Source organism: Choloepus didactylus, chromosome 6 (assembly GCF_015220235.1).
Source record: "Choloepus didactylus isolate mChoDid1 chromosome 6, mChoDid1.pri, whole genome shotgun sequence".
Lineage (NCBI taxonomy): Eukaryota > Metazoa > Chordata > Mammalia > Pilosa > Megalonychidae > Choloepus > Choloepus didactylus.
In genome coordinates this window covers 88235243-88256626 of record NC_051312.1, presented here as the reverse complement: position 1 = coordinate 88256626, position 21384 = coordinate 88235243, and the positions used below count along the sequence as shown (strand labels likewise).

Here is a 21384-nt window from a genome sequence, read left to right as displayed (position 1 = left end):
CCATGATGCGGGTCTACATTCCTCTCCAGGAGTCATATTCCACGTTGCCAGGGAGATTCACTTCCCTGGGTGTCTGATCCCATGTAGAGGGGAGGGCAGTGATTTCACCTTACAAGTTGGCTTAGGTAGAGAGAGGGCCACATCTGAGCAACAAAGAGGCATTCGGGAGGAGGCTCTTAGGCACAGTTATAGGGAGGCCTAGCCTCTCCTTTGCAGCAACAGTCTTCCCAAGGGTAAATCCTGTGGTAGAGGGCTCAACCCATCAAACCACCAGTCCCCTATGTCTGCGGTCATATTAGCAACCATCGAGGTGGGGTAGGCCAATACCCCTGCATTCTCCACAGGCTCCTCAAGGGGGCCTTACATATTTTTTCCTTGTTTCTTTTTAAACTTTTTTTTTTAATCAACTGTATGAAAAATAGAAAAATTAAAAATAATAATAAAAAAACATACAATGAAAGAACATTTCAAAGAGAGCATAACAAGGGAGTAAGAAAAAGACAACTAACCTAAGACAACTACTTTACTTCCAACATGTTCCTACTGTACCCCAAGAAAGTTACCTAATATAGCAACATTTCTGTGAACTTGTTCCTACTATACCCATCAGAAATTAACAGACCATAGTCATTCCTGGGCATTCCCAGAATGTTAAATTTACCCACGATAGCTTATCTGGTCTTCTTGGATTATTCTTCCCTGTTCCTTAATTGCTCTCTATTGCTAGTTCCCCTACATTTTACATTATAAACCATTTGTTCTACATTTTTCAAAGTTCACATTAGTGGTAGCATATAATATTTCTCTTTTTGTGCCAGGCTTATTTCGCTCAGCATTATGTCTTCAAGGTTCATCCATGTTGTCATATGTTTCACAAGATCGTTCCTTCTTACTGCCGTGTAGTATTCCATCATGTGTATATACCACATTTTATTTATCCACTCATCTGTTGAAGGGCATTTGGGTTGCTTCCATCTCTTGGCAATTGTGAATAATGCTGCTATGAACATTGGCGTGCAGATATCTGTTCGTGTCACTGATTTCCGATCTTCTGGGTATATACCGAGAACTGCAATCGCTGGATCGAACGGTAACTCTATATCTAGTTTTCTAAGGAACTGCCAGACTGACTTCCAGAGTGGCTGAACCATTATACAGTTCCACCAACAATGAATAAGAGTTCCAATTTCTCCACATCCCCTCCAGCATTTCTAGTTTCCTGTTTGTTTAATGGCAGCCACTCTAATCGGTGTTAGATGGTATCTCATTGTGGTCTTAATTTGCATCTCTCTAATAGCTAGTGAAGCTAAACATTTTTTCATGTGTGTCTTGGCCATTTGTATTTCCTCTTCAGAGAACTGTCTTTTCATATCTTTTGCCCATTTTATAATTGGGCTGTCTGTACTATTGTCATTGAGTTGTAGGATTTCTTTATATATGCAAGATATCAGTCTTTTGTCAGATACATGGTTTCCAAAAATTTTTTCCCATTGAGTTGGCTGCCTCTTTACCTTCTTGGGAAATTCCTTTGAGGTACAGAAACTTATAAGTTTGAGGAGTTCCCATTTATCTATTTTTTCTTTTGTTGCTTGTGCTTTGGGTGTAAAGTCTAGGAAGTGGCCGCTTAATACAAGGTCTTGAAGATGTTTTCCTACATTATCTTCTAGGAGTTTCATGGTACTTTCTTTTATATTGAGATCTTTGGTCCATTTTGAGTTAATTTTTGTGTAGGGTGTGAGGTAGGGGTCCTCTTTCATTCTTTCGGATATGGATACCCAACTCTCCCAGCCCCATTTGTTGAAAAGACCATTATGACCCAGTTCAGTGACTTTGGGGGCCTTATTAAAGATCAGTCGGCCATAGATCTGGGGGTCTAGCTCCGAATTCTCAATTCGATTCCATTGATCTATATGTCTATCTTTGTGCCAGTACCATGCTGTTTTGACAACTGTGGCTTTATAATAAGCTTCAAAATCAGGGAGTGTAAGTCCTCCCACTTCGTTTTTCTTTTTTAGAGTCTCTTTAGCAATTTGAGGCATCTTCCTTTCCAAATAAATTTGATAACTACCTTTTCCAAGTCTGCAAAGTAGGTTGTTGGAATTTTGATTGGGATTGCATTGAATCTGTAGATGAGTTTGGGTAGAATTGACATCTTAATGACATTTAGCCTTCCTATCCATGAACATGGAACATTTTTCCATCTTTTAAGGTTCCCTTCTATTTTTTTAGTAGAATTATGCAGTTTTCTTTGTATAGGTCTTTTACATCCTTGGTTAAGTTTATTCCTAGGTACTTGATTTTTTTAGTTGCTATTGAAAATGGTATCTTTTTCTTGAGTGTCTCTTCAGTTCGTTCATTTCTAGCATATAGAAACATTACTCACTTACGTGCATTAATCTTGTATCCCGCTACTTTGCGAAATTTATTAGCTCTAGTAGCTATATTGTCAATTTCTCAGGGTGTTCCAGATATAAGATCATATCATCTGCAAACAATGACAGTTTTACTTCTTCTTTTCCAATTTGGATGCCTTTTATTTCTTTGTCTTGCCAGATTGCCCTGGCTAGCACTTCCAGCACAATGTTGAATAACAGTGGTGACAGCGGGCATCCTTGTCTTGTTCCTGATCTTAGAGGGAAGGCTTTCAGTCTCTCACCATTGAGTACTATGCTGGCTGTGGGTTTTTCATATATGCTCTTTATCATATTGAGGAAGTTTCCTTCAATTCCTACCTTTTGAAGTGTTTTTATCAAAAACAGATGCTGGAATTTGTCAAATGCTTTTTCAGCATCTATTGAGATGATCATTTGATTTTTCCCTTTCGAATTGTTAATGTGTTGTAATACACTGATTTTCTTAAGTTGAACCATCCTTGCATGCCTGGAATGAACCCCACGTGGTCATGGTGTATGATTTTTTTAATGTGTCTTTGGATTCGATTTGCAAGTATTTTGTTGAGGATTTTTGCATCTATATTCATTAGGGAGATTGGCCGGTAGTTTTCCTTTTTTGTAGCATCTTTCCCTGGTTTTGGTATTAGATTGATGTTAGCTTCATAAAATGAGTTAGGTAGTGTTCCATTTTCTTCAATGTTTTGAAAGAGTTTAAGTAAGACTGGTGTCAGTTCTTTCTGGAAAGTTTGGTAGAATTCCCCTGTGAAGCCATCTGGCCCTGGGCATTTATTTGTGGGAAGATTTTTGATGACTGATTGGATCTCTTTGCCTGTGATGGGTTGCTTGAGGTCTTCTATTTCTTCTCTGGTCAGTCTAGGTTGTTCATATGTTTCCAGGAAATTGTCCATTTCCTCTACATTATCCAGTTTGTTGCCATACAGTTGTTCATAGTATCCTCTTATAATTTTTTTAATTTCTTCAGGATCTGCAATTATGTCACCTTTTTCAGTCATTATTTTGTTTATATGGGTCTTCTCTCTTTTTGATTTTGTCAGTCTAGCTAGGGGCTTGTCAATCTTGTTGATCTCAAAGAACCAACTTTTGGTGATATTTATCCTCTCTATTGTTTTTTTGTTCTCTATGTCATTTATTTCGGCTTTAATCTTTGTTATTTCTTTTCTTCTACTTCGTTTAGGATTGGTTTGCTGTTCATTTTCTACCTTCTTCAGTTGATCCATTAGTTCTTTGATTTTGGCTCTTTCTTCCTTTTTAATATATGCATTTAGTGTGCTATAAATTTCCCCCTCAGTACTGCTTTTGCTGCATCCCACAAGTTTTGGTATGTTGTGTTCTCATTTTCATTCGTCTCTATATATTTAGCAATTTCTCTTGCTATTTCTTCTTTAACCCACTGATTGTTTAGGAGTGTGTTGTTTAACCTCCAGGTATGTGTGAATTTTCTAAGTCTCTGATGGTTATTGACTTCTAATTGTATTCCATTATTGTCAGAGAATGTGATTTGAATAATTTCAATCTTTTTAAATTTATTGAGCCTTGTTTTATGTCCCAGCATATGATCTATTTTGAAGAAAGTTCCGTGAGAACTAGAGAAGTATGTGTATCCTGGTGATTTGGGATGTAATGTTCTACATATGTCTGTTAAATCTAATTCATTTATCAGATTTTTTAGGTTTTCAATTTCCTTATTGGTCTTCTGTCTGGTTGATCTATCTATAGGAGAGAGTGATGTGTTGAAGTCTCCCACAATTATTGTGGAAACATCAATTGCTTCCTTTAGTTTTGCCAGTGTTTCTCTCATGTATTTTGTGGCACCTTGATTGGGTGCATAAACATTTAGGATTGTTATTTCTTCTTGTTGAATTGCCCCTTTTATTAGTATGTAGTGGCCTTCTTTGTCTCTCAAAATGTCCCTGCATTTAAAGTCTATTTTATCTGAGATTAATATTGCTACACCTGCTTTCTTTTGGCTGTAGCTTGCATGAAATATTTTTTTCCATCCTTTCACTTTCAATTTCTTTGTGTCCCTGTGTCTAAGATGAGTCTCTTGTATGCAACATATTGATGGTTCATTTTTTTAAATCCATTCTGCGAATCTGTATCTTTTAATTGGGGAGTTTAATCCATTTACATTCAACGTTATAACCGTGAAGGCATTTCTTGAATCAGCCATCTTATCCTTTGGTTTATGTTTGTCATATATATTTTTCCCCTCTCTCTATTAATATCCTTTAACGTACCCATACCGAATCTCTTTAGTACTGAACCTTTCTCCAAGTCTCTCTCTCTTTGCTTTATTTCTCTGTCTGTAGGGCTCCCTTTAGTATTTTCAGCAGGGCAGGTCTCTTGTTTGCAAATTCTCTCAGCATTTGTTTGTCTGTGAAAAATTTAAGCTCTCCCTCAAATTTGAAGGAGAGCTTTGCTGGATAAAGTATTCTTGGTAGGAAATTTTTCTCACTCCGCATTTTAAATATATCGTGCCACTGCCTTCCTACCTCTATGGTGGCTGCTGAGTAGTCACTACTCAGTCTTATGCTGTTTCCTTTGTATGCGGTGAATTGCTTTTCTCTTGCTGCTTTCAGAACTTGTTCCTTCTCTTCCGTGTTTGACAGTGTGATCAGAATATGTCTCGGAGTGGGTTTATTTGGATTTATTCTATTTGGAGTTCACTGGGCATTTATGATTTGTATATTTATGGTGTTTAGAAGATTTGGGAAGTTTTCCCCAACAATTTCTTTGAATACTCTTCCTAGACCTTTACCCTTTTCTTCTCCTTCTGGAACACCAATGAGTCTTATATTTGGACGTTTTATATTATCTATCATATCCCCGAGGATAGTCTTGTACTATGAGTATCCAGAAACTTTTTAATTTGGTCAACAGTTTCTCTAATTTCCATACGATCATCTATTTTTTTATTTAGTCTTGCAATGTCTTCTTTATGCTCTTCTAGGGTCTTCTTGATATCCTTTGTATCCCATACTATGGTCTCATTGTTCATCTTTAGTTCTTTGATTAGTTGCTCTCGGGACTGTGTCTCTTCTGATCTTTTGATTTGGGTGCTTGGGCTTGGGCTATCCATATCGTCTGGTTTTTTCATATGCTTTATAATTTTCTGTTGTTTCTGGCCTCTTGGCATTTGCTTAACTTGATAGGGTTTTTTTAGGATTTGTAGACCAATTGAAGTCCTTATCTCTAATTTATCAGATCTACAGCTTCGTGGAGTACACTTTCTCTAACTAACCAGCAGGTGGCGTTCACGAGCCACCTGTTCTCCACAAGCCAGTTCTCCCCTGCTTTGCCTTTGTGGTGAGTGTGGGAGTGAGTCTTGTGGGGTCCAATTGGTGTACCAAGCTTGCGTGTGTAGTTGGTGTTGCCCACCGTGTATATGGGGCATGTGTCTGGGCGGTCAGGGAGGGGGGGTGGCTCTAACAATCAAATCTCCCTGGTGTTCCTGGAGTTTTAAAGCTGCTGCAATAGTCTAATTCTTCAGTTCAGTCCTGCCACAGTTTGTCTCTGCCACTGACCCACAAGTCCTTGGTATTGGCGTATGGCCCCTGAGACTTGCTAGTGGGTCCCTCTTCCAGGCCGTGCACCCCCTGGTCCTCTGTTGAGGGATGACTGTGCTACGTCACAGGTGAGTGCCGTCCCCAGGGCGGTTCTGAGCTGCAGGACTGTGTAGGGAATCCCAGTCTGCTGGAATGATGGCTGAATGGGGCTTTGTTAATTCACACAGCTCCACCTTCCCAAGTCTGGGACAACCAGCTGAGGGTGCAAGGAAGGCTAATGTCCACGCCCAGTTTTGTGGTGTGTGCCTGTTATTTGAAGCACTTCCATCACACTGGGTTGTCTGGGGCAGCTCTGGGCTATGGGGCTGGTGACGGGCAGGAGTGTTTCCTGTCCACCAGGATGATGGCTGTGAGCGGACACCCCCCTTTCTTGGGAAGTTGTGGTGTTTAGTGAATTTTCTCAGCCACTGGATTATTGCCTTTTGTCTCAGAGCTCTCTTAGTTCTGCTCTTATCCTGACCTGCCCAAATTGCAAGTCTTTGAGGCTTTCTGTATTGGGCTTCTTAGAGTAATTGTTTTAGAAACAGAAACAAAAAGCATAAAAAAAAAAAAAAAAAAAAAAAGCCCTCCTCCCAGATCTAATGGGTTATTGAAATGCTAAGAGACAAAGCAATTAGGGCCATTAAGGAAAGATCCAGGGGGCAGAGAGATCAGCTTTTCTTCGGGATTTGCATATGAGCCTCAGGGCCTGAGCTCTGCCCTTCCCCTTTCTATGTTCACCAGAACTCCAAGAAGCCTCCGCTTTTATTTTTGAGTTTTTCTTGCTGTTTTTTGCTATGCCTAGCTCCTCTCTGCTGGGCTGGCTGCTCTCAGATTCTCTGGTGTCTGGTCTCAATCTATCTATGGTTGGAGTTTGGATCAGTAGAATGAGTTTCTGGTAAGAGCTGCCACTGCAGTTCTCCCTTCTCCTTCCCAGCACTGACGGCCCCTCCTCCCACAGGACTGAGCCTGGCATGGATGGGCGCGGGTCCCCTGGCCGCAAAAACTTACAGATTTTGCTAATCTCAGCAGTTTAGCGTGTTCATGAGTGTTGTATGAAGTATGCCAAAAGTCAAATTTCTCTGTGGTGTCCAGTCCACGCAGTTCCTGGCTTTCTACCTACTTTCCTGGAGGAGTAACTAAAACATACAGCTCACCAATCTGCCATCTTGCCCCACCCTCTCCGAGATCCTAATGCTTTTAAGTGGCCTTTTTCTGATTCAGCACTCTCTCTCTGTTACTACTGCAATCCTTTAGCTGTTTTCTGGAGCTTTGAAAAAATGTTTCTGCCAGTTCTTATTGGTTGTTCAAGGCTTGTGGAGAGACCTAGTCCTGAAGCTTCTCATTCTGCCATCTTGACTGGGGCAGACTCCTGAGCAAAGATTACTTCTGAATACTGATTCTACCTTTACAAAGAATTTAAATAGTGATTTTCTCTTACTGTTCTTTGCTCATGCCAATATTATAAAATTACTTTTAATTGCAATCTTTGCATACATATAAAATCTCAGGATAAGAGTGGACTGCATGACTTAGATTACAATGGTGGGAGACTCCCTAGATCTCTAGTATTCTGAATTAGACGTTGGTAGCTACATAAAGTCTTAAGGAAGCTTTAGAATCTATTTACTGTCATTTAACTGATTGCCAAATGACTTCCAGTTAGCAGAGCAGTTTAAAGACTGAATGTTCAATTTGCACTTTTTCCTGGGCCCAAACAAACTCATACTTTCTGGATGTGACAAAGTAGATCTAGTCATACAAACTTGGCCCTATGTCTTCTGATTCAAACTAAAAGGTCACATCTTTTGGAAATCAAAATATGAGATACATTTAAAATGTCCATGCCTACTGACTCAGTATTTCCACTTTTGGGTGCTACCCCCCAAAAATCCAAAAGACAGACTAAGATTTATTTATAAAATATTATTCATGATAATGAAAAACTGGAAATAGCCTAAATGTCCATGAAATAATAAAAAGTTTAAATAAAATTATGGAATAGCCATATGATCGAAATATTATTCAGTCTTTAAAAAGTGTTTATGAAGAGTTTTTGATGACATGGAAAATGCTGATTATATAATGCAAATTTTAAAAAGAAATAAAAAAGAGGGACATACTTCAAGATGTATGAAATCAAAAATTAAAACAACATAACAATAATCTACCATGCATGTCTCCCTTAACTCAAAGATTCTGATTTGATCAGCACTAAGAAAACTTACCTTCCACAACATCAATCATGCAGAGACCCAGGAGGCTTGGCACCAGGTTGGATGATGCTGTGTGGACGGCAATAGCACCACCCATGCTATGTCCAATCAGCATAATTGGAGGAGGGAGATCCCCATACATGGACTCAACCACATTGCCAACATCTCTGCAAAGAGAAGAAAACAAAACTGGGAATATTCTCTGACAACTCTGTAAAATTGTTTTCTTTCCCAACTCCTTCCTTTTGGTCTGTAACTAATAATCCTGGAAGACTGCGAAGATCTACGGGGCCATCTTATATACATTATCTATGTAACCCTGCAGGTAACCAAACAACTAATTCCCTGGTAAATGGCAGGTTAAGGATAAGAACACAAATTTCTCGATTTTCCTTTACAATGCATTTTCACTGTTCCACACATTTAGTGCAAATACATAAACAAATACCTTTATTTTGAACTTAAGTTCAAAACTGGAAAAATCATTTAACTGCTCTATGCCTCAGTTCCCCATCTATAAAACAGGAAAAAAATTTATTGTGCATTATAATGAAGTGAAATTTGGAGTCATAGGATAAGTACCAGCCCCAATTTATTTTTTATTATGTGATCTTGGATTAATTACTTAATCTCTCAGGCACTGAACTTCAACATCTGTAAAAAGAAAATAAGAGTATCAGTTACTATGAATTGCTGTGAGAAGTAAATGAGACAATGAATGTGAAACTACTTTGAAAAGAGTCAAGTGCTATACAAATTTTAATTATTATTTACAATTTGTCATGTAAAGTTGTTTGAAGGATAAAGAAAAATGTAAGACTACTGCTCTGAAAAACTAGAAAGGTGTTTTTCCATTGGCTTCTGTTCTAGTCTTCGATCATGAGTGCATATGCATAACAAAGTCAAACTTTAAAGCTTTTGAAAATGGGAACTGAAGTACGCAGTTTAGTTTTTGTTTGCCATATAGGCCTTCGTTAGTGTAACAATAAGTGGGATAAGAATAGTAAAGTATGTTGCTAGAGACCCCAAGGTTCTATTGCCTTCTTCTGGGAGCAGCTGAGACAACTTCGTAAGATAGGTTGGTCTTGATGAATGTCATTAGATACCTCAAGCACTGTTGGCAAATGTGTATAGAAGGACACAGCCTTTCAAATATGGTCTTCACAGTATTCCTAATTGTGAGAGTAAATGTTATTAATTAATTACGAAGGAATCAATTTTGAAAATGTCATACAATTGCAGGTGTGAATATGGTAGCTGCAGCATCTGAATGGGGCATAAGAAGACTACCCAATTTTATAAGTGAAAACAAATAATAGCTTAATGTTATTTTGGAGTTTAAAGAAAGTAAAGTAGCTTAGGCAGTTATCTGAAGAGATAATATAGTTAAGATAAAAAGTCCGAGCTTCTGTGAAACCAGTGCTGCTTCTATACCAACAAAAAATTCTCTCTGGAAGACAAAACAATATTAAGGGAAGAAAAGAAACCTAGTATTTATTCAGTGCCTATTAGATGCTATGAATACCCCCATAACATAATGCCTGTTTAGAAGAGTATATATATACATATAACTATTTTACAGATGAGGAAACTGAGGAAACATTTATCATATATGATGTGGCCAAGACAATCTCATTGGGCCTACCAAAATATTACTGCATTTCTATCAAGTTAAGAAAAGCTATAGATTCTTGCTGCCTCACTGAAGATGCCTAATGCCATTTTGCTTTGGCATAGGGCACTGTGGATTCAAGGTAACTTCATGAAGTCAGAACTATGATGCCTTTGCCCAGAGACTACCAGAAAATATCAGGAATGAAGTAGATAACAGGTGATCTTTAGAGTAAATAACACAGAGGAAAATTGTACAGAGAGTTTCTGAAAAATAAAACAGGTAGTATTCCAAAGTTAATTCTGCATTAAAATGACAGACTAGAAAAAAAAATTATAGATTTAACTTATTTAAAACCACAATTGATGTGATTTCTAAAGAAGCTGGGCAAATTTTTAAAAAAAGAAAGAATTAAAGTTTAGAACATGTGTGTGTTAATATCAATGTCTAATTATCAGAATAATTCTTGAACAATTCTGAGAAACTTCTAATTGGTAAGAGACATATTAAATAAAATAAAAGGATGCTATGGAAGATTACTGAAGTTCATTTCTCTTTAAAATAAAGGGTTGTACATATCTCTGAGACACCTGAAACTCAGAGCTAAAGCTTGACAGATATGAATGCCAGTATTAGTGCATACAGCCACTGTCAAAAAAAAAAAAAAAAAGCTGAAAAAGAGCCCAGACTTCAATTACTGATATGAATGAAGCAGGTCTGGTTAAGACCAGGGCAAGCCAGGCCAAAGGCTAAAGGTTGAAATTGATTGTGTTTTAAAATTCAACTTCCATATGAGACCAAGGGAAGAGATATCTATTTGGTACAGGATCTAAATTTTCTCAACGGTACAACTCTACAGTTGATTTGTTCAAACACCACAATTGCATGGAACTTTGAATAGGAAGTGAGATATGGTAGGTTAGTATAGGCTGGAGTGAAATAGTGACACATCCTAGAGTAATTTGGGCAGATAATAAAAAATATATTTACAGCCTCCCCCTCCTCAGCCCCGAGGATCTGGGGGAAGGCGTGGATGTGTTGGACATCCTCACCTGGACTGGTGTTGATGTTGTCACAAACATTGGGACTGGCGGTTTGATGTGCTGAGCCCTCGAGCATGGGACTTGCCCTTATGAAGCTCATTACCACAAAGGAGAGTCTAAACTTGCATGTAATGGTGCCTAAGAGTCTCCCCCTGAGTACCTCTTTATTGCTCAGATGTGGCCCTCTCTCTAACTGAGCCATCTCGACAGGTGAACTCGCTGCCCTCCCCCCTATGTGGGACCCGACTCCCAGGGGTGTAAATCTCCCTGGCAATGCAGAGTATGACTCCCGGGGATGAATGTGGACCTGGCATCGTGGGACTGAGAGTACCTTCTTGACCAAAAGGGGGATGCAAAATGAGACGAAATAGTTTCAGTGGCTGAGAGATTTCAAATGGAGTCGAGAGGTCACTCTGGTGGACATTCTTATGCACTATATAGATAACACCTCTTAGGCTTTAATGTATTGGAATAGCTAGAAGTAAATACCTGAAACTACCAAACTCCAACCCAGCAGTCTGGACTCCTGAAGACAATTATATAATAATGTAGATTACAAGGGGTGACAGTGTGATTGTGAAGACCTTGTGGATCACACCCCCTTTATCTAGTGTATGGATGAGTGGAGGAATGGGGATAAAAACTAAAGGACAAATGGGGTGGGATGGGGGGATGATTTGGGTGTCCTTTTTTTCACTTTTATTTTTTATTCTTGTCCTGGTTCTTTCTGATGTAAGGAAAATGTTCAGAGATAGATTGTGGTGATGAACGCATAACTATGTTATCATACTGTGGACAGTGGATTGTATACCATGGATGATTGTATGGCGTGTGAATGTATTTCAATAGAACTGAATTTAATAAATAAATAAATAAATAAATAAATAAATAAATAAATAAAGGGTTGTAGGGGTACTATAATATTTCTTTCATGAAGTTAGATAAGGTCTGAAACAAACTGACTTAATATCGTGTCTAAACTTAGGAAAGGTATATTTACCAGGTTAGAAAGTGGTTATAATCAAATACTGAATTATCTACCACTAGGAGAAATTTTTTCTTATTAAAGTTGGGTAAAGTATTCCAGTCACCAAGAATAATGCCTTACTTGAAACATGCCCTGAAACTCCAAAGAAATAAAATAAAGATGAAGTAACAGGGGTTATCTATAATTCTAAGCTGTAAATGGATGGCTGTACCTTTCTAAGAGGATTCTGTCACATTTATGGTAATACTAGGTTTGTTTCCTGAGAAGCAGTATAGAATATCACAATGGCCTGAGCTCAAATCTTGGTTCTTGTACTTTCAGCAAAGTTGCATCTTTTGCAGGTTTACATCTTGAAGTTGACATGTAAAGCACAAATCATGTTGTCAAAACCACTTGAAATTCCCATTAAGTATGCCTGATTTGATATTTTTTTCATAGAATGACTGAATTCAGAAATTATACAAATGTTTTATTGCTTGGATAATTTCAGCAAGAATCTGACTTGTTGGCTTTTCTAATTCTTGGTCATTATCTTCATCTACTAAGGATTTTTATCATTTTTTTTCCTTTTAATTTTTTGTGCCAGTGATAACCTATAGCCTCTCTGTTCCAATTGACTGCCTGCTCTGCAAAAAAATGGATGAGCCCTTTAAATAATTAAAAATATTTTTCCTTTGCCAGCTGGCATGATGTTAAATTATGTCAGTAGAAAGCACTACACAGACATTGCAGAAAAAAAGGGTTTTGCTTCCTGGTTCCTGTGTATACATTCTGCAGTTGCAGGACTTCTCTAGCACCAGCTCCTGCAGCACAGGTGGCTTCTCCAGCATTCCATAACCCCCCACCCAATACTTTATAGCTGAGTGCCTGTGGTGAGATACCGTCTAATGAACTGCCTCCCCTGCGCCCTAAAGGGCAGGTTTCTGGCAAGTTCTGCTGGCATAGCATCACAGGGACTTCGCTGCCCTTCACTGAACCACAGTCCCCACAAGGTCTAGATCTCAGCCCTGGAGGGGCCTCTTCCTTGAGAGCTCTACTTCAGCCTGAGGGGTAATGGTTGCTCCTTATGTATCTGCTATTCCTATATTCTTTAGAGTTCTCTTTACTTCTTACTCCCGAATCCCTCATTACTTGCTCCAATCTCCTGTTATAATTAATAATTCTTTAAATTTCCCTGTTCATATTACTGTGCAGTTTCCTGCAAGGTTTCTGTCACCTGGCTGGACCCAGGCTGATACACTTATTATTAGTCAATGTTTCCTTACAGCCCTCAAGTAATTCATCAATTTCTTGCTTCAGAATATCAACCAAACCATCATCATCCATTTTCTAGCTGCTTGGTCACTCACATGATGCATTTCACTTTCTTGTCAATAGTCATGAAACCCTTTAAATCCTTAAAGATCATTCACAAATTTTTCCATATGTATTATCAACATGCTTGTCTAATTCAAGCTTTATTGCTCTCACATTACAAAAGACATTAGTAATTAAAATCAACTGGGGGAACAAAAGGTTCCCTTTCAGTTTCTTAGCCACACATTCATTGAGTTGAACGGTACCCATCCTGTACACACTTTTATTTCTCTCTGTCAAGCACAATAGTTGGATGATCACAATTCCAGTCTACTAACTACATGACTCATACAAGTTATTCAACCTATATGCACCTCTTTCCAAATCTGTTAAAAAAGGGATATCTACATTACAGAGTTAATAATGTGGATTAATTGCAATAATAAACTTAGCTGAGCAAATTAATTTAATTATTTATACTTAATGAATACTTGATACTTAATAAAGCCTGGCAGATAGAAAACACACAAATAGCACCTACTATGATAATAAAATTATGACCACGTGAGTTTGGGCTCTGAGGGAAAAATAGCTTCCTCTTGGATTAAAGCTGCTAATGTAAGGGTGACAAGATTTTTTTGCCTAAAGCTGGCCAAATACCTGAGAGCATAGGTATTAAATACATGAAAGACTATACATTAAAGGCAAGTAGTTAGAAGAATCCTGCTTACATTATAGATCAGTGGTTCCCAAACACCATTCATTGGACTTGCTGCATCAGTTTCCTTTACAGAACATTTTGAAGATATAAATGTCCAGGTCCCACCTGCTAGAAATAGTATCTTCATGGGTCTGGAGTAGGGCCAAATCATCTGTAGTTTTAATTTATTCTCAGGTGATTCCAATGAGCACCCAGGTTTGAGAGCCACTGTATATAATACACTAGTCTTTTACTTTGAGACCAAGGAGAAAGAGTAATTAGTGACTATTTAATACCCTGTTCCCATCTTTCTATGAAACTAGGTAAAGGATTTGGGCAGGACACCTTAAGAACATATTCTCTGGACGTCTTGCATACAACTACTTTTCCAAGCACTGATCCACAACAGAAGTCCAGATTCTATTCAACAACAGCCAGCACATTTACCACCCCAGGGCTTTCAGGTGCCTGAGTTGCTGAGGGGAGTTTGGCCGCCCTGATGCACAGGAAAAATGCTGCTGCCTCAGGCCTCAGAGAGGGCAGAGCACATTCCCCAGGGATTGGAGAGAGCCTGACCATCACCCCACTGTTCTAAGGGCGTTGAGAGAGGGTGCCTTGGAGATGCCCTGATGCTTGAAGAGGGTAGAGCAGAGAACATGGTGGTCTTCCCAAAGCTTGGCGAGAGCAGGGTTGCTGAGTAAGCTCCTGGAGAGGGTAGGACTGCCAGTCTCTCAAGCCCCAAGGATAAAACATCATTCTAGAAATGACTCTCAGACTTTGAAATCTAATGAAGTATGCGCTACAAGTTTTTGGAACTGTTTGGGTCCAGTGACCCATTTTCCTTTCAATTTCTCCTATGGCAATAGGAATGTTTATCCTATGACTGTTCCTCTTTTGTATATTGGAAGCAGATAACTTGTTCCAAGTCTCACAGGTCCATGGCTGGAGGAGAATTTTGCCTTATGACAAACCACACCTATAAGTGATTTTGATAAAACTTTGTACTTAATATTCTTACTGAAATGATTTAAGGCTTTTGTGATATTGTGATGGAATGAATGTATTTTGCATATGGAAAGAACATGACTTTTTGTGGTCCAGAGGGTACAGTGTGCTGGTTTGGAGGTATACTGCATTCTGGCAGCTTTAGCAAACTGAAACACCATAGAACTGTGTAATACAGTAAATCCTTATGTAAATTCCAGACTTTAGTTACTAATAATGTGTCAATATTGGCCTAGCAATTGTAACAAATGTACCACACTAATGCATGATGTTATTAATAGGGGAAACTGCACGGGGTGGGGTTGGGGGGTGTGATATTTGGGAACTCTCTACTTTCTGTGCAATTTCTCTGTATGCCTAAAACAGCTCTAAAAATAAAGTTTACTATTAAAGAAAGAGAAAAGCCAGCTCAAATTAAACTGTGCCTTGAAGAATTTTCAAGTACTTTATGTGATGACCATCACAAGATGGAAGTTGCTTTCAAGATTCAATAGAAAGGAGTTGAAATGAAAAGTAGAGGAAAGAGAAGAGAAGTAAAATTTTCTCTTTGCTAATTATAGTTGAACAATCTCACTGGGAGAGGAATGAAATTATACTACTATTTATAATATTTATGGGAGCCAGGCAATGTATAAGCAATATCAGGTTACTTACTTTGCCATTGTTTCTGCAGACAGGTCTTCAGAATTCTTGACTTTTGTTTCACCTAAAAAGAAAATACTTTAAAAATAAAATTCCCAAGGATAGAAGTCATAAAAGAAAGATTATTCTATCTAAAGATTTCACCTTTTGACAATGAAATGGACACTTAATGATATATGACGGGCCTAGTGAGGATTTAGAAGTTGCAGACACAGCTTTATAGTTGTGAATAGCTTTTTAGCTGTGAATCTTCCAATAAAGAGGCTAATCACAGTAGCCTAGCAAAGATTATCCATATTCCTTATACATTACCAGCATCAGGATTTGATTACTTTAAATGATCTTTTTTTTAGCTAAACAAACAACATACACACACACACACACACACACACACACACACACACACACACATATTTATACACATATATAAAGACTGGAAGTCAGGGACTTTCCTTAAAACAACCAAATGGAATATTTCAGGTTATTTTACGGCTTGACACCTATGTCATTGAGTCAATGGCTAATTAAAAACATCACTCACCATGACTTCGCAGATCCAATGCCACAATCCTACACTGAACCCTACTAATGATCGCAGCCTAGGAAGAAAAGGTAAAGGAAAAGTAGTAAGATACATCTGGGAGAGTAAGTCTTGAGCAATTATCAGTGGTAACTTTGTTAAATGAACTGTTATCAGAATTCAAGGAACCCAAGAGAACCAAAAGAAAACTCTACATTTTTAAGCCAAATAAAAGAATGATGAGTCTCCGTCTTTTTGATACCTATGCTGGTTCTGTCCCAACTTCAAAATATGGTTTTCCCTAGCTCAAATCTCTTTAAACCTTAATTCTTCCCAGCCTTTACTGAAAGACAATGTAAACACCTCTAGGCAATAACCCTCTGAGCTCTTTGATTTTCATCCATATCCCTTGGATACCTTTTCCCTACTCTGGAAGAGGAATTCCTTAGATAAGGGCTGTCAGTCAGTTTATATCTTAGCTCTGGACATCACACAAACACGACAATCAAATAATGAATAATTAACACAAAGCAATGCAACTCATGAAATCTACCAAATATTGACTTAAAATAGATGCAGCTGTATGCACAAGCTTGTATCACAGTTAAATATGTCCAGAAAAAGACATCACATCATTGGGGGAGATATAATTTTAGAGGTTTAAACAAACTGGTGATCATCTTCCTCAAATGAACTAGATTCTTTGACAATAACACATCACAATTAGTGTTGGAAATGTCACCAACCTATTATAGCTTTTAACAATAAAACAGGATTACCAGCTAGTCCACATAGAATACTCACAGTGAATGAGTGAGGAAACTGAGGCCAAGAGAAAGGAAATTATTTGCCCAGGGTCACAAGTAATCAGTTAATAGTAAAAACAGAACCAGAACCAAGATAAAGTTACCAATATAATAGGCAGTGTATATCAAAAAACAAATCAGATTCTTAAAGCACATTTTTAAAATGACCTAGAAAGAGAGGATCCAAGATGGCGGCATAGAGAGGAGTAGAAGCTAAGTAGTCCCCCTGGAACAACTAAAAAAAAAACCAGAAACTACTAATAAATAATCTGCAATAACTGCAGGGGGACAAATGTGACTGTCCGCTCATCATACACGAACCTGAATTGGGAGGAATGCCCGAGATCACAGCATAAAATCTGTAAGTGAGAACTGCAGATCCAAATCCGGAGACCCCTCCCCTACAGCCCGAGCTACAAAGCCTTGTGGTACCAGAGAGGAGCTTTCTCCCAGCAAGCAAATATAGCTCAGCTGAGCTCCAACTGGGGTTTTAATTAGCAAGTGTGAACTGCTCACTACGAGCTACGAATCCCCAACAAGTAGACAGAGGCTTTGGGTGCCGACTGACCTTGGAGAGCCAGAGGGTCACCTCGGACTAGCTCTGTTCCTATTTTGACTCAGTGGAGAAACCCTCAGCCATTTTCAGTTCCCAGTTCTGTGACCCAGACAGGGGTGTGGCACAGGCAGAGAGACCATTAAAATGCTAATGACCTCCCCCTAAGGCATCCATCTTCTCTAAGAGGAAAGGGGTGGGGCCCAGGTCTACTACCTGCCTTTCATTCAGAACTTACACCAGTCAAGAATTATAGGCTAATCTTTGCATCAGGCAGAGAGTGCCCCTGCACGGCCCAGCAGCCCGGGGCTTCCCTTGAGGGATGATGCACACTAGTGACGTAGCACAGCCTTCCCTCAGCAGAGGTCCTGAAAGATCACAGCTGAGAAGGGGGGCCCGCTCGGAAAACCCAGGGATGCTACATCAATGCTGGTGGTTTGTGGGTCAGCGACAGAGAAAATCTGGGGCAAAACTGAAATGAAGGCTTAGACTCTTGCAACAGCCTTGAATCTCCAGGAACACTGGGAGGTTTGAATAATAAAGCTGCCCTGCCTGCCTAACCACCCAGACACACGCCCCACATTCAGGGTGGACAGCTCCAACAACAAACCCAAACTGAGTTCACCAACTGAACCCCACAAAAATCATTTCCCCATGCACCACAGAGACAGAGTTGGGGAGAACTGACTTGAGGGGTACAGGTGACTCACAGACACCATCTGCTGGTTAGTTTGAGAAAGTGTACGCCACCAACTTGTATTTCTGAAAAATTAGATTGTTTTTTTTTTTTTTTTTATAACTTGAAAGAACCCTATCAAGCAAAGCAAATGCCAAGAGGCCAAAAACAACAGAGAATCTTAATGCATATGATAAAACCAGACGATATGGAGAACCCGATCCCAAACACCCAAATCAAAATATCAGAAGAGACACAGTACTTGGCACAATTAATCAAACAATTATAATTGAGGAATGAAAACATGGCACAGGATATAAAAGACATGAAGAAGACCATGGAGCAGGATAAAAGGGACATAAAGAAGACCCTAGAAGAGCAAGAAGAAGAAATTGCAAGAGTAAATAAAAAAATAGATGATTTTATGGAAATCAAAGAAACTGTTGGCCAAATTAAAAAGATTCTGCATACTCATAGTACAAGACTAGAGGAAGCTGAACAACAAATCAGCAACCTTGAGGACCACAGAATTTAAAATGAAAGAACAAAAGAAAGAATGGGGAAAAAAATTAAAAAAATCAAAATGGACCTCAGGGATATGATAGATAAAATAAAATGTCCAAATATAAGACTCATTGATGTCCCAGAAGGGGAGGAGAAGGGTAAGGTCTACAATGAGTATTCAGAGAAATTGTTGGGGAAAACTTCCCAAACCTTCTATACAATATAAATACACAAAACATAAATGCCCAGGGAACTCCAAATAGAATAAATCCAAATAAACCCACTCCAAAACATATTCTGATCAGACTCTCAAACACTGAAGAGAAGGAGCAAGTTCTGAAAGCAGCAAGAGAGAAGCAATTCACCACATACAAAGGAAACAACATAAGACTAAGTTGTGACTACTCAGCGGCCACAATGGAGGTGAGAAGGCAGTGGCATGACATATTTAAAATTCTGAGAGAGAAAAATTTCCAACCAAGAATACTTTATCCAGCAAAACTCTCCTTCAAATTTGAGGGGCAGCTTAAATTTTTCACAGACAAACAAATGCTGAGAGAGTTTGCCAATAAAAGATCTGCCCTACTTCAGATACTAAAGGGAGCCCTACCGACAAAGAAACAAAGAAAGGAGAAAGAGATATAGAGAATTTTAACAGACATGTATAGAACCTTACATCCCAAATCACCAGGACACTCATTTTTCTCTAATGATCACTGATTTTTCTCCTGAATGGACCATATGCTGGGACATAAAACAAGCCTCAATAAATTAAAAACAAAAAAACAAAAAAAAACAAAAAAAAACACAATTGAACATATTCAAAGCAAAGTCTCTGACCACAACGGAATACAAATAGAAGTCAATAATTTTTGAATTGTAACTCCATTATTTACTTCCTACATGATATAAAATACACAAACTCTAATGACAAATCAGTGGTTTTGAACTCAATGTAAAATATGCAATTTTTGATGAGAACTATATAAAGGTGGGGGAATGGAGGAATATAGGTACATAGTTTATGTGTCCTATTGAAATTAAGTTGGTATCAAAGAAAAACAAGATTGTTATGGATTTAAGAGTTTAATTTTAAGCCCCACAGTAAACACAAAGAAATTATCAGAGAATATGACCATAGAGATGAAAAGTAGAGTATGGGTTACAAGAAGTGGAGGAAGGGGCAATGGAGAGTTAAGAAATGAGTGTAGGGCTGCTGTATGAGGTGAAGGGAAATTTCTAGTAATCGATGGTGGGAAGGTGATAGCATTACAACATTATAAATGTGATTAATCCCACTAATGGAATGCTAGGGAGGGGGTGGAATGGGAAGATTTAGGCTGTATATCTGTTTCCACAATTGAGAAAAAAAAAAAAAAGACAGTCTAAACAGATGACAATTGAATGCCAAGGATGACCCTGGATGGGATCTGAGGATGGAGGACAGGAGGCTTAAAGGGACACAGTTGAGACATAGGGAAAAGGAAATATAGAACGTAAGCTTTGTATCATTGTTGAAACTCTTGTACTTCTTAGCTGCACTTAATGGGATTGCATAAAAGAATGTTTTTGTTCATGGGAATTGTATATGTGAATTATAGTGTTTGTTCAAGGATGTGTGCAGCTAGCTCTCATATGTTCAGAAGACAGAGCAATAGATGATGGAAGATAGATAGGGAGGGAGGGAGGGAAAGAAATAGCAGTGTGACAACATGTTAAAGTTAGTAGATCGGGGTATCGGGGGGAGTCAGGGAATGCTGGAGTTCTGTGTATGGGGTTAGTATTGTTTTTGCAACTGTTCCGATAACTTTGAATTTATTTCAAAATAAAACGTAAAAAAAAAAAAAAAAAAAAAAAACCTAGAAAATAAACTCTCTTTTCTCTTTTATTACTCTAATACTTTAAAGTCAACAATAGAATGAAATTCTATTATACTGTGCTATCTGTTCCTGAAAGCTAATTTACAGGAATTGTTTAAGACATAAATGGTGATGGTAAAGCTTTCATGTCAGAAATAAATTTGTATTTTGGAAATAAAATTTAAGAGGCAGGGACAGTGTCAAATTTCCCTGACTGTTCTACATTTAAAAAAAAAAAAAAAGGATAGAAATAGGGCCACTAAACAGCAATAAAATATATTTGAAGTCAGTAATTGTCAATGTCAACCTTTAAACACTGAAAATAATATTAAAAACAGATTTTTTTCATTAGCTTATTCAAAAAATCTTTCTAAATTGCTATAAATCTGGCACCAACTGAGTAAAAATACTGAAAAATACAGGCAATGTCCCTGCTCTCATGTTTGCATTCTAGTGTGGCAAAGGGAGCTAGAAAACAGTGAATTAGCAAGGTAAATTAAGAGAATAAAACATGTTTTATAGATAATGAAAAAGTGTCAAGGCATGTCTATGGAAATTACTTCAGATCTTGTTTCAAGCAGTACAACTTTGCCACTTTTGGAATGGTTAAGTGAAAAGCAGCTACTTAAGAACAGATTTATCCAACCATTTTCTCAACAGAATTTGTAGTGTCAGAATAACAGCAACAATAACAGATTTATTAAATCTTACTATATGTCAGGTACCAATTTAAGTGCTTCAAATGTTTTATCTAACTTTCTCCTCACAACTCTTTACTATTCAGACATATTTTTCATCATTTTACAGGTGAGGAAATTTTACAGCAAGATGAAGTAATCTGTCCAGGGCCAAACAGCTAATAAAGTGGTGAAGCCAAGATTCAAATGCAAGCATCTTGGTTCCAGGTAGTTTTCAACTCTGACTGCATAACAGAACCACTTAAGGAGCGTTAGGAAATACTGCTGCCCAGTGCTACACTACCAGAAATTCTGACTTAAGTGATCT

The 21384-nt window shown here is 38.2% G+C and overlaps 1 protein-coding gene across 1 annotated transcript in view; it reads right to left on the bottom strand.

Annotated features, from left to right (window-relative positions):
- Positions 1 to 21384, bottom strand: part of PPME1 (protein phosphatase methylesterase 1) — a 101758-nt gene that overhangs the window by 33592 nt on the left and 46782 nt on the right. The window contains exons 4-6 of the mRNA XM_037840628.1: positions 16003 to 16060; positions 15474 to 15525; positions 8188 to 8342 (exon numbers count right to left, since the gene is read on the bottom strand). Of these exons, the coding sequence (XP_037696556.1) occupies positions 8188 to 8342; positions 15474 to 15525; positions 16003 to 16060 (265 nt within the window). The remainder of the gene's footprint in view (positions 1 to 8187; positions 8343 to 15473; positions 15526 to 16002; positions 16061 to 21384) is intronic.